General features: G+C 39.2%; 1 protein-coding gene across 2 annotated transcripts in view; it reads right to left on the bottom strand.

The window, feature by feature from the left end:
• Positions 1-2440: 2440 nt before the first annotated feature.
• The window catches only part of USP15 (ubiquitin specific peptidase 15), a 136145-nt gene continuing 120688 nt past the window's right edge, over positions 2441-17897 (bottom strand). For both annotated transcript variants that reach the window (XM_040410461.1, XM_040410452.1), the window contains exons 19-21: positions 16748-16851; positions 15774-15862; positions 2441-4031 (exon numbers count right to left, since the gene is read on the bottom strand). In XM_040410461.1, coding sequence (XP_040266395.1) covers positions 3846-4031; positions 15774-15862; positions 16748-16851 — 379 coding nt within the window. In that variant the 3' untranslated portion in view covers positions 2441-3845. The remainder of the gene's footprint in view (positions 4032-15773; positions 15863-16747; positions 16852-17897) is intronic.

Consider the following 17897-nt stretch of genomic DNA (forward strand, 5'->3'; position numbering starts at 1 on the left):
GATAAATATCGGCTCATGCTGGGACAACCCCATGATCCTGAGAACAAGGACTCCTCTCTCAGAATGTAGCGCCAGAGTGCATGTTGGCCTACTGCTCCATTAACTTCTATGGGACTGAATAAGCGCTGTCTACCAGAGCCCCATAGACGTGAATGGAGCTGTGGACTGACTTTCGCACTACTGCTCTGTTCAGAGATGGGACTCAGGACCCTTCATTCTTGGAATTGCAAGGGGTATTTATCATGGATACTGTGAATAGGGGATTAATATATTTTGTGGCATTACCCCTTTAAGTATGCAAATTCTAATTGTCACTTGCTATATTTATGAACACTGAACAGTAGTGACAGATCTTGGGTGACGTTACTATGCCAACAAGAAATACAACTACAGTATGTTATATTTCGATTTTTTTCTTGTTCCCTGTCTTAACTTACATACAGTGATATCCAAACAAGTGAAAAGGCCAGAGGTATCATACCAGGACTTTATTGGAGCGATCAGTTGAACAAATTAAGTAAATAGCTTTTCCCTATATAAGTCATAGACATGTTCAATTTCATGTTATGATTCTTTAAATAAGAATACTTAAGATGCCCATTATACCACAATAAAATATATTGATAATCTTTATCGACCGTTTCCATCATAACCCAGAAAAAAACATTTAACACATTAATTTAAAATATCTCCTATTACATACTCTAACTATAAACTTATTAAATACTGCCACATCCTGGGGAACATGAGAATGACAGTTACAAGCAGAATATGTGCAGTAGGTCAAAGTATAAAATCTTTCTAACTGCGCTCACCAAAATGAGAAATTCTTTCCATAGCTTATTGCCAGAGCACACACGGCTGATTTATTGTAGAAATTTCTGTGACCGTCCCGTTCATTTGAATGCATATGTTATAATGTGTAATATGTATAACTGTATGTATACCATGGTGCAAATATAACCCTATTCAGATATATGGAATAGATTTTCAGTTACACAAATTTCTGAAACAAATCTGCTGCATGTGTATATTATCTTAGGGACATATCACAACTGATACCAGTCAATAGTTGCAGAGGTACAAGTGGCCGTGTCTATGCCCCAGCTGGAATAAAACAAGCCAGGGACCGAAATATGGGGAAATAGGAGCCAGTGCCCAGGACTAGAGTGGCAGGGAGCAGGTAAGTATTAATCTTTCATGAGGCGATGCAGGCTAGGGGCCTTACTTTAAAATTTAATATTCCCGGAGAAGCTCTTTTGTGAAAATCCCACAAACTTTTAAAAACTTTTTTACTCACGAATCTGGAAGACTCCTTTTTTCTGTGGGTGGGCAGCAGCGTACATGAGACAATGAAGCACCTGCATCTCCCAGGATGAATTGCAATTAGCACTTTTTAAACCCCTCCTCCCCTGCATTGAAAATAGTTCCTTACATACAGTATGTTCACTGACTACAGAGATCTATGGCTATATATTTCTATGACCTTTGAAGGCAGGAGGGAGAAGGACAGAAGGAAGAAAGGGCAGGGAAAGAAGGACAGAGGGAAGGGAGGAAATGGAAAAGGAGGGGGAGAGGGGGAAGGAAAAATGGAAGGAACGATGGGAGGAAAGGGGTGTGAGGGAGACAGGGAGGAAGGAAATGAAGGGAGGGAGACGGGAAAGAAAGACGAAAGGAACAGGAGGAAGGGAGAGAGGGAGGAAGGGAAGAAAGAAAGAAAGAAAGAAAGGAAGGGGTGGGAACAAGAGAGGGAGGAAGGGAAGAAAGAAAGGAAGGAAGGGGTAGGAACAATAGAGAGAGAGAGGGAGGAAGGGAAGAAAGAAAGAAAGGAAGGAAGGGGTGGGAACAAGAGAGGGAGGAAAGAAAGGAAGGAAGGGGTGGGAACAAGAGAGGGAGGAAGGGATGAAAGGGGAGGGATGGAGAGAGAGGGAGGCACAGTGAAGCAAGGCAGAAAGGAAGGGTGGAGGGAGGAAGGCATCTGTCTCATCACCTGCTTCTCTAATAAAGAATTATTTTGTATTTTGAATAAATATAAAAAAAACAGACTACGTAAGGCCTTCAACAACTTTATTTAAATTTATATAAATAAATTAATCATGCACATTTTAAATGTAAACCCAAGTGAACGTAAAGTGCAGACAAACCTGTAACCTTCATCATGCAGAAGGCTAACATCTGACGTTAAAAAATGAAAAACAAAGCAGCTTTAAAATACCAGGATATAATCACATCAGCTTTAACAGCGAGCTAGGAAGCAAAGCCATACCCTCATGTCTCCTGGTCTTATACATTTCCTTGTATTCTTAATGCTAATGTATAAATAAAATAATTTACCAAAATGTGCACTCACAGAGTGAACTTTTATTTACAATACACAATTTAAAACCTATTGTATTTTTATTACATTGGTTCAAATGAAGAGCATTAGACCCCCCCCCCCCCCCCTCTTTTTGTTAATAAGTTTTTCTCTGCCGGGACAGTAAAGAAATTGTCAGGTAGTAGATATGTAAAGCATGTCCCACCATTTACAGAGTCCTGTCATAGGCAGTGTACAAAACAACAATACATTCTTCAAACAAGTTCACGAGTAAAGCAGCAAATAAACAACTTGTCTTACAAAATGTTCAATGTTTTCTAGGATTTTTTTTTTTGGCATCCTGGACCCTTGAAAGCAGTTAGCCAACATTAAATCCAAGGCTTGATTGCAATATACACAGTACAAATTCGGATAATTGAACATGCAAACGTCAGTTTTCCTATCTTCAGAACAATTTACCCTTTGAGATGAGCTGTAAGGCCATGGTGACTTTTAAAGGGAGCACGCGAAATTCCACAGACCTATCTTGGATAAAGTCAAACACTATAAAAAGTCATATGAACTAAACAGAACATTGACGTTTATTCCACAGTCATTGTCAGCGGCACAGAGCGCCATTATAGATGATCTTTTATACATTTACAGTGTCACACAAGAGCTCCAAGCTCCCAAAATGAAATAAATGGATGGGTGGGACTTACGACACAAAGCTGAATGTTTGACTGACAGAAGATCAGAAAATGTACCGGTTTTAAGCAAATATAATAGGAATTTAACAAGTGACAAGGGAAACTTACATTTCAAACAAATTTTTGACACAGCATTGTGAACTCCTAAATCCATTACACAGCTTTAAATAAAACTGGAAACTATATATCTTAAAAGGCTAAAACACCTTTGCTACCCCCCTTGTCATTATTCAGATGGTAAGTGGTTTATAGCAATTCCAAAGACAAAAAGTATAATCTATATTGTAAATAACTATATATAAATGAACTATATATATATATATATCAATCAGAACAAAACACACCAAAAAGGCTCTAGTTCTGCCTTGGAAATGAAACTAAAGAAAAAAATATCTAGAAATAAAAACCTAGAGAAACTGATAACACAGTATCTATCGCTCTTTCTACCCTCAAGGGCTCAGCAGATCACATGCCTACACCGAATACCCAGCACTGTGAGCCTTTGAGGATTTAAGAGATGTCATGTAACAGCATAAACTAGCAAAAGCAGCAAAAATGACAATTTTTTATCTCCTTTGCTATGAATGGCTTGCAGAAACAAGTCTACATGGAGCAGAGATTGTTCAGACACAGATCTCACTGCATTGTCCTGTCGTGGAATACTGAAATAAAAGGTAATAATAAAAATAATAATAATAAAAACACACAAAAATGTTACATTCTGCCAGCTGAGATTCACCTTCTTTATTTCAGTAAAGAAAAAAAAAAAATGGCAGCTACTTTGTCTTATTAAAAGGTGGTTGCCATTCCTATGGATGTTTATCACAGGCCCCTTTTATTTAGTTGGTATGCATACAGTTTTCATTCTCGAGGTCGTTTTCATTCTCATTCGTCTCCTCGTCACTCTCCAGTGGGGCACCAGTGGCAGTTGAAGCACCTTTCCTGACTTCTCTGTCCAGAGGGAAGAAGCCAGTTCCGCTAATGGTATCTTGCCGTTGATAAAACAGAACATATGCTGCTTTGGACTGTGGGGAAAAATAAATAAAAACACGTTGGAATAAGTCAAAGTCTTAAATGGGTTTTCCTGCTATTAAATATTACAGGTGTATCTCAATAAATTAGAATATCATCGAGAACCTAATTTATTTCAGTAATTCAATTCAAAAAGTAAAACTCATATATTCCATAGACTCATTACACACGGAGTGATCTAACATAGTAACATAGTATATAAGGCCGAAAAAAGACATCTGTCCATCCAGTTCGGCCTGTTATCCTGCAAGTTGATCCAGAGGAAGGCCAAAAAAAAACCCTGTGAGGCAGAAGCCAATTTTCCCCACTTTAGGGGAATAAAAAATTCCTTCCCGACTCCAATCAGGCAATCAGAATAACTCCCTGGATCAACGACCCCTCTCTAGTAGTGTAATATTATTACACTCCAGAAATACATCCAGGCCTCTCTTGAATTCCTTTATTGTACTCACCATCACTGCCTCCTCAGGCAGAGAGTTCCATAGTCTCACTGCTCTTACCGTAAAGAATCCTCTTCTATGTTTGTGTACAAACCTTCTTTCCTCCAGACGCAGAGGGTGTCCCCTCGTCACAGTCACAGTCCTGGGGATAAATAGATGATGGGATAGATCTCTGTACTGACCCCTGATATATTTATACATATTAATTAGATCTCCCCTCAGTCGTCTTTTTTCTAAAGTGAATAACCCAAATTTTGATAATCTTTCAGGGTACTGTAGTTGCCCCATTCCAGTTATTACTTTAGTTGCCCTCCTCTGGACCTTCTCCAGCTCTGCTATGTCTGCCTTGTTTACAGGAGCCCAGAACTGTACACAGTACTCCATGTGTGGTCTGACTAGCGATTTGTAAAGTGGTAGGACTATGTTCTTATCACGGGCATCTATGCCCCTTTTGATGCAACCCATTATCTTATTGGCCTTGGCAGCAGCTGCCTGACACTGGTTTTTGCAGCTTAGTTTGCTGTTTATTAAAATTCCTAGATCCTTTTCCATGTCAGTGTTACCAAGTGTTTTACCATTTAGTATGTACGGGTTACTTGCATTATTCCTTCCCATGTGCATAACTTTACATTTGTCAGTGTTAAACCTCATCTGCCACTTATATGCCCAAGCCTGCAATCTATCCAGATCCCTCTGTAGTAGTATACTGTCCTCTTCAGTGTAAATTACTTTACACAGTTTAGTGTCATCTGCGAAAATTGATACTTTACTATGCAAGCCTTCTACAAGATCATTAATAAATATATTGAAGAGAATAGGGCCCAATACTGACCCCTGAGGTACCCCACTAGTGACAGTGACCCAATCTGAGTGTGTACCGTTAATAACCACCCTCTGTTTTCTATCATTGAGCCAGTTACTTACCCACATACAGACGTTTTCTCCCAGTCCGAGCATTCTCATTTTATATACTAACCTTTTATGTGGTACAGTGTCAAATGCTTTGGAGAAGTCCAGATATACGACATCCATTGATTCGCCGCTGTCAAGTCTAGAGCTTACCTCCTCATAGAAACTGATTAAATTAGTTTGGCATGACCGATCCCTCACGAAGCCATGCTGATATGGCGTTATTTGCTTATTTCCGTTAAGATGCTCTAAGATAGCATCTCTCAGAAAACCTTCAAACAGTTTACCCACAACAGATGTTAAACTTACTGGCCTATAGTTTCCAGGCTCTGTTTTTGGACCCTTTTTGAATATTGGCACCACATTTGCCATACGCCAATCCTGTGGGACATTCCCTGTCAGTATAGAGTCTGCAAATATCAGAAATAAGGGTCTGGCTATGACATTACTTAATTCCCTTAGGATACGGGGGTGTATGCCATCCGGTCCTGGTGATTTGTCTATTTTAATCTTTTTAAGTCGCTGATGTACTTCTTCCTGGGTCAGACAGGACACTTTTAATGGGGAATTTATTTTTACATTCTACATGTCATCTGACAGTTTATTTTCCTCAGTGAATACATTGGAGAAAAAAATATTTAACAGCTTTGCTTTCTCCTCGTCGCTCTCTGCGACTCCCCCCTCATTACTCTTTAAAGGGCCGACACCTTCAGATTTATACTTTTTAACATTTATATAATTGAAGAACATTTTAGGGTTAGTTTTACTCTCTTTGGCAATTAATCTCTCGGTCTCTAGTTTGGCCGCTTTTATTTGTTTTTTTACATGTTCTATTTTTTTCCTTATAGTTTTTCAGTGCTTCCGTGCTACCCTCCTGTTTTAGTGATTTATATGCTTTCTTTTTGTCATTTATTGCTTTCTTTACAGTTCAATTTATCCACATTGGTTTCTTTTTGTTCCTTAACCTTTTATTCCCATACGGTATGTACCTCTCACAATGAGATTTTAGGATGATTTTAAAGATATCCCATTTTGTGGCTGTATTTTTATTTTTGAGGACTTTGTCCCAGTTAGTTAGGCCTATGGCTTCTCTTAGTTGGCTAAATTTAGCTTTTTTGAAGTTTGGTATTTTTGTTCCTCCCTGTAGAAACGCTCTTTTGAATGATAATGGAAGGTTATTACTTTATGGTCACTATTTCCCAGGTGTCCACCAACCTGCACGTCTGTTGTTCTGTCAGGCCTATTGCTTAATAATAAGTCCAGTATGGCCGTCCCTCTAGTCGGGTCCTGAACCAGTTGGGAGAGGTAATTGTCTTTGGTTATTGCCAAGAACCTGTTTCCCTCTAATTCAAGTTTTTATTTCTTTTAGTGTTGATGATTATAGCTTACAGCTAATGAAAACCCAAACGTCAGTATCTCAGAAAATTAGAGTATTTTATTATTAGACAAGATAAAATGATTTTTAATACAAAAGTGTTGGCCTACTGAAAAGTTTGTACAGTATATGCACTAAATTCTTGGTTAGCGCTACTTTTGCATGAATTACTGCATCAATGCGACATGGCATGAGGTGATCAGCCTGTGGCACTGCTAAGGTGTTATGGAAGCCCATGTTGCCTTAATAGCGGCCTTCAGCTCGCTTGCATAATTGGGTCTGGTGTCTCTCATCTTCCTCTTGACAATACCCCATAGATGGGGTTTAGGTCCGGCGAGTTTGCTGACCAATCAAGCACAGTGATAACGTGGTTATTAAACCAGGTATTGGTACTATTGGCAGTGTGGGCAGGTGCCAAGTCCTGCTGGAAAATGAAATCAGCATCTCCATAAAACTTTTCAGTAGAGGGAAGCATGAAGTGCTCTAAAATTTCCTGGTAGACAGCTGCGCTGACTTTAGACTTGCTATAACACAGTGGACCAACACAGTAGATGACATGACTCCCCAAACCATCACTAACTGTGAAAACTTCATACTAGACTTCAAGCAACTTGCACTATGTATCTCTCCACTCTTCCTCCAGAATCTGGTACCTCGATTTCCAATTGTGGCCCATATTCTGGATATGTGTGTGTGTGTGGTGGCTTTTGAAGTAATGACTTCAGCCGCAGTCCATGCCTTGTGAATTTCCCCCAAATTCTAGAATGGCCTTTTCTTGATAATCCCTTCAAGGCTGTGGTTATCTCTGTAGCTTGTGCACCTTTTTCTACCACACTTTTTCCTCTCACTCAACTCTCACGGCTTATGCTCCTCGTGGACTATGTCAATGACTGTCTTCTAGACAACTGTCAATCAGACAGAGGGACCATTTAAAGGCTTAGGAAACCTTTGCAGGTGTTTTGTGTTTATTAGCTAGAGCGCAACACCATGGGTCTACAATACTGAACTTTTTCACAATACTCTAATTTTCTGAGATATTGACTTTTGGGTTTTCATTAGCTGTAAGCCATAATCATCAACATTAAAAGAAATAAACGCTTGAAATATATCGCTCTGTGAGTAATGAATATATAAAGTATATGAGTTTCACTTTTTTAATGTAATTACTGAAATAAATTTACGTTTCAATGATATTATAATATATTAAGATGCGCCTATATATTTCTATGTGATATCATGCAAAATATCACCATTTTCAACTGGAATCAATAAAGGGGTTGTCCGAGTTATAGAAAAAGAAAAATCACACTGCAAACCTGATGGTCAGGAATATATACATGGGTGAGGTTTACTAAAAGAAAAATGCTATTTACACACATACCTAGCACTGGTCTGGCCCCGTTGTTTACACACAGTTGCAGAGGTGTGGGGCGTATAATAACATTCTATGACATTCTTCTCATGAATATTTGTGGGTGTCAGCTAAGGCTACTTTCACACTAGCGTTTTGGCTTTCCGTTTGTGAGATCCGTTCAGGGCTCTCAAAAGCGGTCCAAAACAGATCAGTTTTGCCCTAATACATTCTGAATGGAAAAGGATCCGCTCAGAATGCATCAGTTTGCCTGAGTCACCATTCCGCTCTGGAGGTGGACACCATGACGGATCCGCAAAAAACGCTAGTGGGAATGTAGCCTAAGATGCCCTTTCCCCTACCCCTGCACTTGGTTCTCTTTGCAGAACACCATCAGCCTTCCTGCTCTTAGCTGACACAGACATTTTTTTTTTTCTGGTTGTCCTCCTGGCCATTTACATCCTGCTGCTTCTTCCATTAATACAGGCAAAGGATTTCACCTGTTACAGTTCAGTAAACCATTCTCCCCATTCTGTTGGGTTTCACTGTAATTGAAATTGCCTTTCTGCTTATCAGGTTGTGAAAGCTAATGTTAAGCCATTCCACATTTTGGGTCCAGTAACGTGCAGGGGGTGCGGTGTATTGCTGTCAAGCTCCGCCCACATAGTGAAACTCAATACTGAAGTCTATAGCAGTGGGTGTGGCTCATCGCTCTGACAATCTCCGCCCACATTTTGGACCTCAGTACTGATGTGCCATGCACATGACTGATTGGTACACGCTGACTGCGGGCAAGCGCTGTTCATTCATTCTCAGCCTCCATGAAGACGCCTTCTGAATGAACTGTGCATAACAGCTCTCAGCAAAAGATGGATTGTGTATATGTGTTCCCACAGACAAGACAGCGAAGGCCTCATGCACACGACCATTGTGTGTTTTGCGGTCCGCAAGTTGCGGATCCACAAAACACGGAAGGCGTCTGTGTGCGTTCCGCAATTTGCAGAATGGCACGGACAGCCATTGATATAACTGCCTATTCTTGTTCGCAATACGGCCAAGAATAGGACAGGTTATATTTTTTTTGTGGACCACAGAACGGAGCAACGGATGCGGACAGCACACGGAGTGCTGTCCGTATCTTTTGCGGCCCCATTGAAGTGCATGGGTCCGCATCCAAGCCAAAAACTGCGGCTCGGATGCGGACCAAAACAACGTTCGTGTGCATGAGGCCTATGTCTGCAGACATCAGTAGTGACGACAAGGCAAGGTTTCTTTCTTCTGCAGCGCTAGGCTGCTGCACGGAACGCTATCATAGCAGACAAAGATACGGGGCCTCTATAGAAGAAGTTAGTCAATTGAAAATCCATTACTTTACATAGAAACATACAAAGAATAACTTGGACAGCCCCTTTTAAAAAAATTAAAATTACGTCTACATATTGTAGATCCAAATTAGTCTACTTTCACACTCGCGTTTTGGCTTTCCATTTGTGAGATACGTTCAGGGCTCTCACAAGCGGTCCAAAACGCATCCGTTTTGCCCTTAATGCATTCTGAATGGAAAAGGATCTGCTCAGAATGCATCAGTTTGCCTCCGCTCCGTCTCCATTCCGCTTTGGAGGCGGACACCAAAATGCTGCTTGCAGCGTTTTGGTGTCCGTCTGATGAAACTGAGCCAAACGGATCCGTCCTGGCACACAATGGGAGTCAATGGGGACAGATCCTTTTTCTACAGATAATACAAACGGATCCGTCCTGAACGGATGCAGACGGTCGTATTATCTGAACGGATCCGTCCATGACGCGAGTGTGAAAGCAGCCTTAATTATGGTGCCCCTTGGTGTTCCTTTCTGATTCTTATTGGCTGGCCTGCACAACAGCAGGAATAACTGCTAGAGCACCCAGGGGTTGGCACAAAGCTACCGAAGTAATAACAGAAAAAATGGGGTTTGTTCACCGCACTTGTCCTGCCATGAGTAAGGACAAGTGTTAGTGTGTCCGAAACGCATAGGTTTGTTTTTTTATCCTTTTGTACAAGATGTTTTTAATGCATTTACAATAAAGGATTAATTTTTTTAAAGGAATGCCGTAGTAATCACTTTTTTTCTACATTGGAATTCCACGTCAGTATTAAGCTGCTGAGCATGTGTGATCATTCGTACTGGATATATTAAGTAGATAAACTTGTCACCACTGGCTCCAATCTGATCCACTGGGCAGTATACACTGCAGCTTACCCACTGAAGCATTCTGAAATGCAGACGTGCCTTACTGCATAGTTTTACTTCAGCACTGCATTAGCACTGTATATTTATCCATTCATCATATCAGGTACTCTTATCTCTTTTTCTCCTATATACAATTTTGTGGACCATAAGAACCAACTTTTACTCCCAAAATAGAGGGCAAAATAGCAGTGCATATTATGGTCCGAATGCTAATGACTGCTTCCATTATGGAAACAGTCATCAGCATGCAGGAGGCACAGGCTGTATTCACCCTCCCTCGTCTTCCTCGAAGTGCCATAATGCACTGTGTCGATGTCAGCTCCCATTGCAGCGCGGGACGGAAGAAGAGCAAGGAGTGGTGAGTCCTGAATCTAGAGAGTGGCAACGCCGTCTGGAGCAAGCGAGGTAAGTTTATTTTTTTTATGTCTGATCTGATGTCTTATAGGGATCTGATCTAAGGCTGATGAAGGCTAGGGATTTGATATGAGGCTGATGGAGGTTGGGGGTCTCCTCTGAGTGGGGGGGGGGTCTGCTCTGAGGCTGTTGGAGCTTGGGGGTCTGATCTGAGGTCTGATGGAGCTTGGGGGTATGATATTTGGTGAATTAAAGATTCGTAATTACAAATAAATTGATTGTAGCAGCTCACCCACTTGAAATTATGGATATGGTGCTCTGTCAAATTGAATCACCCCATCAATAATAATAGTAAATATCATTATATTCAGGACAGGCACTCCTCACCTGCAATCACTCAGAATAAATATGTATACTATATAAACATTTATTATGCAACCATTACATTCTTCTACATATTAGTTAAAACATAAAACATTTTAAAATGGGAAAATAATATGAAAAAAAAGTTATAAAAAATAGTGAGAAGATATCGTTGACGCTATAGAACAGCAATCCAGATATTTGGTCCATATACAGCATGCTAATAGTAGTGACTGATTTTGGACTGTATACATGTTATTCCTGGTGGATTTATAAGGATAATAGGATGCAGGTCTTTTGTATAAACAGTCCAAGATCACGATTAGGTTTTTCCTAGTCACTCCAGAATGTCATTTTATTAGGTCAGCAATTCCTCTTTTATTAATTACACTATTTATCCATATGATGTGTGGTATATTCAGTAAGTGAGTATTCAATATCGACTAGTAGTTGTAATATAGCACATATAATCACTTTGTAGTATCTGCCAATTTGTTGTTATTTCCACATGGATGTGACGTGTCCACCATTAATGTCTATATATTACCCTGGCATACTGTATTCACTTTTTTAAAAAGAAAAAAAGGAGAAAAACCTGTGGCAATTAATGAATAAAAATGTCTTCAATAATGTTCATATAGCGCTTTGATTAGTAATCATATATCTTCCACAGGGTGAGTATATTCACCTTTAGATATCGTTGGTTCATTTTGAATATAATGATAAATATCACTTACTTACTCTTAGGGTACTTAGTTACTTACTAAGAGTAATTATCATTATATTCAAAATGAACCAACGATATCTAAAGGTGAATATACTCACCCTGTGGAAGATATACAGTGCCTTGCAAAAGTATTCACCCCCCTTGACTTTTTTTCGTGTTTTGTTACATTACAGCCTTAAAGTGAACCTGTCACCTGGATTTTGGGTATAGAGCTGAGGACATGGGTTGCTAGATGGCCGCTAGCACATCCGCAATATCCAGTCCCCATAGCTCTGTGTGCTTTTATTGTGTAAAAAAGAAACTATTTGTTACATATGCAAATTAACCCGAGATGAGTCAGAGCTTGAAAATATGACTCTTCTCTGGTCACACGAGTAAGATATGACTCTCTTATGTTAATTTGCATAAAAGGTGGGAAGTACAAAAATGCATAATACTTATTGAATTCGTCTGCAAATTAAATTAAAAGTGTAATTTATATGTTTAGGGTAACACAATGAACATTTAGAAACGCTCAGTGAGGATAGCATAGTAGGTTCCCTTTAAGTTCAATGTTTTGTTAATCAGAATTTTATGTGATGGATCAGAACACAATAGTCTAAGTCGGTGAAGTGAAATGATAAAAAGATATACCGTAAATAAAACTATTGTTTAGAAATAGAAAACTGAAAATTGGCATGTGCGTATGTATTCACCCCCTTTATTAGGAAGCCCATAAAAAGCTCTGGTGCAACCAATTACCTTCAGAAATCACATAATTAGTGAAATGATGTCCACCTGTGTGCAATCTAAGTGTCACATGATCTGTCATTACATATACACAACTTTTTTGAAAGGCCCCACAGGCTGTAACACCTAACAAGAGGCATCACTAACCAAACACTGCCATGAAGATGAAGGAACTCTCCAAACAATTAAGGGACAATGTTGTTGAGAAGTACAAGTCGGGGTTAGGGTATAAAAAAATATCCAAATCTTTGATGATCCCCAGGAGCACCATCAAATCTATCATAACCAAATGGAAAGAACATGCAACAACAGCAAACCTGCCAAGAGCTGGACGCGCACCAAAACTCATGGACCCGCAAGGAGGGCATTAATCAGAGAGGCAGCACTGAGACCTAAGGTAACCCTGAAAGAGCTGCAGAGTTCCACAGAAGAGACTGGAGTATCTGTACATAGGATGACAATAAGCCGTGCGCTCGATAGAGTTGGGCTTTATGGCTGAGTGGCCAGAAGAAAGCCATTACTTTCAGCAAGAATCAAAAAGAGACGTTGTGAGTTTGCGAAAAAAGGCATGTGGGTGACTCTCAAAATGTATGGAGGAAGGTGCTCTAGTCTGATGAGACTAAAATTGAACTTTTCGGCCATCAAAGAAAACGCTATGTCTGGAGCAAATCCAACACATCATCCAAAGAACACCATCCCCACAGTGAAAGATGGTGGTGGCAGCATCATGCTGTGAGGATGTTTTTCAGCAGCCAGGACTGGGAAACTGGTCAGAGTTGAGGGAAAGATGGATGGTGCTAAATACAGGGATATTCTTGAGCAAAACCTGTACCACTCTGTGCGTGATTTGAGGCTAGGACGGAGGTTCACCTTCCAGCAGGACAATGACCCCAAACCCACTGCTAAAGCAACACTTGAGTGGTTTAAGGGGAAACATGTAAATGTGTTGGAATGGCCTAGTCAAAGCCCAGATCTCAATCCAATAGAAAATCTGTGGTCAGACTTAAAGATTGCTGTTCACAAGCACAAACCATCCAACCTGAAGGAGCTGGAGCAGTTTTGAAAAGGAGGAATGGGCAAAAATCCCAGTGGTAAGATGTGGCAAGCTCATAGAGACTTATCCAAAGCGACTTGGAGCTGTGATTGCCGCAAAAGGTGGCTCTACAAAGTATTGACTTTAGGGGGGTGAATAGTTATGCACATTGACTTGAAGACATTTTTATTCATTAATTACCACATGTTTTTATCCTTTTTTTCTTTAAAAAAAGTAAATACAGTATGCCAGGGTAATATATAGACATTAATGGTGGACACGTCACATCCATGTGGAAATAACAACAAATTGGCAGATACTACAAAGTGATTATATGTGCTATATTACAACTACTAGTCGATATTGAATACTCACTTACTGAATATACCACACATCATATGGATAAATAGTGTAATTAATAAAAGAGGAATTGCTGACCTAATAAAATTACATTCTAGAGTGACTAGGATAAACCTACCGTAATCGTGATCTTGGACTGTTTATACAAAAGACCTGCATCCTATTATCCTTATAAATCCACCAGGAATAACATGTATACAGTCCAAAATCAGTCACTACTATTAGCATGCTGTATATGGACCTAATATCTGGATCAGGGTGGATAAAAATCAATGATTTAAAAAATAAAATAAAAAAATCAGATTTTTTTTATTTAAATCAGATTTTTTTTATATAAAAAGCTTTTTGAGGAAAATATATTACCATCCAAAAGGTTATTCCATCATGAAATAAAGATACATTTTTTAATTATGTAGAATAAGGCGGTATATGTTTAACTTTTTTGGTAAATAAATTCCATTAATCCATTCACAATGTCATGCTATTCCAGAGGTTTTTGTAAGATTATTGGGCAGTTTCTCTGCCTACAAGATATTATCACAGATGCTTGGTTTACTTTTGCAGTTTTCAAAACTGAATTTGACTCAGCAGAGATCACATGCCTTTTCTTCACAGCAAAAATGTTATAACATGAACAGAGTTGAGAAAAATACCTTAATCCTAACTTCTACAAACCTATGAATGCAGAATCAACCTAATCAAACTAATATGAAAAGTTGTTATTCAAAAAATCTTCATCTACTTGCATATTATAAGTTATACCAGCAAGAATTAGTCTTTATGTAGAAAACTATGATTTAAATCAAGCCTTACTGACTAGTGATTTAAATCGTGATTTAAATCAGTTTGATTTAAATCAAATCCACCCTGATCTGGATTGCTGTTATATTGATAGAGTCAACGATATTTTCTCACTTTTTATTACTTTTTTCATATTATTTTGCCATTTTTAAATGTTTTATGTTTTAACTAATATGTAGAAGAATGTAATGGTTGCATAATAAATGTTTATATAGTATACATATTTATTCTGAGTGACTGCAGGTGAGGAGTGCCTGTCCTGAATATAATGATATTTACTATTATTATTGATGGGGTGATTCAATTTGACAGAGCACCATATCCATAATTACAAGTGGGTGAGCTGCTACAATCTATTTATTTGTAATTACGAATCTTTAATTCACCAAATATCATACCCCCAAGCTCCTTCAGACCTCAGATCAGACCCCCAAGCTCCAACAGCCTCAGCGCAAACCCCCCTACTCAGAGAAGACCCCCATCCTCCATCAGCGTCATAGCAAACCGCTAGCCTTCATCAGCCTTAGATCAGATCCCCATAAGATATCAGATAAGACATTAAAAAAATAAACTTACCTCGCTTGCTCCAGACGGCGTTGCCACTCTCTAGATTCAGGACTCACCACTCCTTGCTCTTCTTCCGGCCCGCGCTGCAATGTGAGCTGATTGCAGGTGAGGAGTGGCTGTCCTGAATATAATGATATTTGGTGTCTGATGAAGACTGAGGGTCTGATGAGGATTGGGGGTCTGATCTGAGGTGCGATGAATTTTTTTTTTTTCTATTTTCCTCCTCTAAATCCTCGGTGCGTCTTATAGCTAGTGCGTTTTTTAGTCCGAAAAATACTGTAAGTGGCTACACAGAGTGGGTATCAAAATAATCCCAAGGGTCACCAAACAGCAATATCTAAAAACAAATATAATTTCAAATGAAACGTGTTTTGCATGATCTAACAGGTAATGGCTTATCATTGGACGATCTTTTGTGCATGAGACATTATGCATGCTTTTAAAATAAAATTATCTCAACAGGCTGAAGAAAACAGCTTGTAGATATAGAATACTTGCCACTATCTGATCTTCAGATGCAGTGGAAACACTACTATCATCAAAGTAATACCATTTCCCATCATCTTTATTTTTTGCAAAGGCTGTGTCTAGGAGAAAAAACAAAATGAAGAGACATCAAAAATCTTTTTCCTGTGACTTGGAGTGGAAAATATTTTCTTTTACATATTCATACTGTGAAGAGGCTAACCTATTCCATCAATTAAATGACTTAAAGGGGTTGTGTCACTTCAGCAAATGGCATTTATCATGTAGAGAAAGTTAATACAAGGCACCTACTAATGTATTGTGATTGTCCATATTGCTTCCTTTGCTGGCTTGATTCATTTTCCATCACATTATACACTGCTTGTATCCAGGGATCACGAGCATCCTGCAGTCCAGCGGTGGTTGTGCTTGCACACTATAGGAAAAAGCTTTGTCCTCTGTGGTGGCTGGGACCGCACATAGGCCGGATCATTTTCCTATAGTGTGCAAATACGGCCACCGCTGCTAGCTTGATCATGAAAACGAGCAGCATATAACGTGATGGAGAATACATTAGTAAGTGCCTTGTATTAACTTTCTCTACATGATAAATGCCATTTGCTGAGGTAAGACAACCCCTCTAATTGTCCTCTAGGGACCTACTGTGCAATATGGGTTTTTGGTATACAAGTAGTATCTGAGCAACTGAAGCTTCACTGTACACTCTCTTAGGATTCACGCACTCATGAGATTTTTGAATGAACGCATCTGATGCCACAATCCATCTGGTGTGGTACAAGGGTATATCATACTGAAGAACATGGAGTGCCTAGGGCTTCGTAGTATGGAGCCACGGGGACTCCATGTGTCCCCATACATCTTCAGGGCACACTGTTCTGCAATACCCCCAGGTTCATCCAGCAAGTGATGCACACATAATAATTATATCAATTCCTTGATATGCATCTGTATAATAAACATTAGCAATAAATAGGTCTGGGACTTACAATGGCCACCTCCCATTCCTCCATAGTGATTTGATACAGCTATTAAATTGTAGCAACAAGGGCCAGCATTTGGATTAATGAGGAATTTTGACATGTCCAAATCACTGTTTAAAAAAAAATAAAAATTAGTAGACAACACATAGGAAAGAACTAGTACATGACATAAATTGATCTAAAAAAAAAAAAAAAAAAAAGCTATCCTTAAAGGGGTTGTCCCACAAAAAATATTCAACAGTTTTCAAACCAGCACATGGATCTGAATACTTTTCTCATTGCATGTAATTTAAAATTTAGCATAGCCACTGAGTTATTCAATAAAATGTATCTGTATAGCGCCACCTGCTGTGTTTTTTTTTCTTATTTCTTTGTCTTGCTCACTGAGATGGCCGCACATGCTCAATTTCATTCTTTAACTGCCTCCTGAGCTGTGATAGGGAGAGCTGAGACACGCCCCCTTAGCTGTAACAGAAAAGATCCTCCCCTTGAGCTGTCAGCTTGATATAAATCTAGCTGAGCAATGAATGCGGAGATCTCTGGATCCATGGGAGATACAGGGCTGGTTCTAGCGTTGTTAGAAAGAGACTGTCATGTACTATACAATGTCAGATTTTTATGTTTTACATTAATCATGGGATAACCCCTATAACAGTTGAGAGAGATGCCAAAATACATATCTTGTTCATATCTGCATCGGAGACTGGGAGCTGACAAAAAATTCCTTCATGTAGGATTTTTTATTCCAGTAAAAAAAAACTATTAAAAAAAAAAAAACGGCTCCTGAACAGACTCCATTGTAATCAATAAAGCCTGTTCAGCTCAGCTATGTGCAGAACCTGGAATGTTTGTTATTTTCACTGTTCTGCTTCTCTAATAGAGCAGAACAATAAAAATGGTAAAAATGTAGATGTTAAATGGCAGCTGTAATCATTATATCAAAATTTGCAGGTCACCAATGGCGCTGACATACAGTATATAGATTTATGGTTACTATGCAATATAACGCCAAATAGGCACCTTCATCAGGTATTCATATACCTGAGGAAGGTGCCGATTGAGTGTTGCAACGTATAGTAATAAATACTATAGCAATACTAAGCACATTCTGATTTCCGGATTACCTGTTGCACGGACGTATTCTGTTACCGATCCG

This window comes from Bufo bufo, chromosome 1 (genome assembly GCF_905171765.1).
Source record: "Bufo bufo chromosome 1, aBufBuf1.1, whole genome shotgun sequence".
Classification (NCBI taxonomy): domain Eukaryota; kingdom Metazoa; phylum Chordata; class Amphibia; order Anura; family Bufonidae; genus Bufo; species Bufo bufo.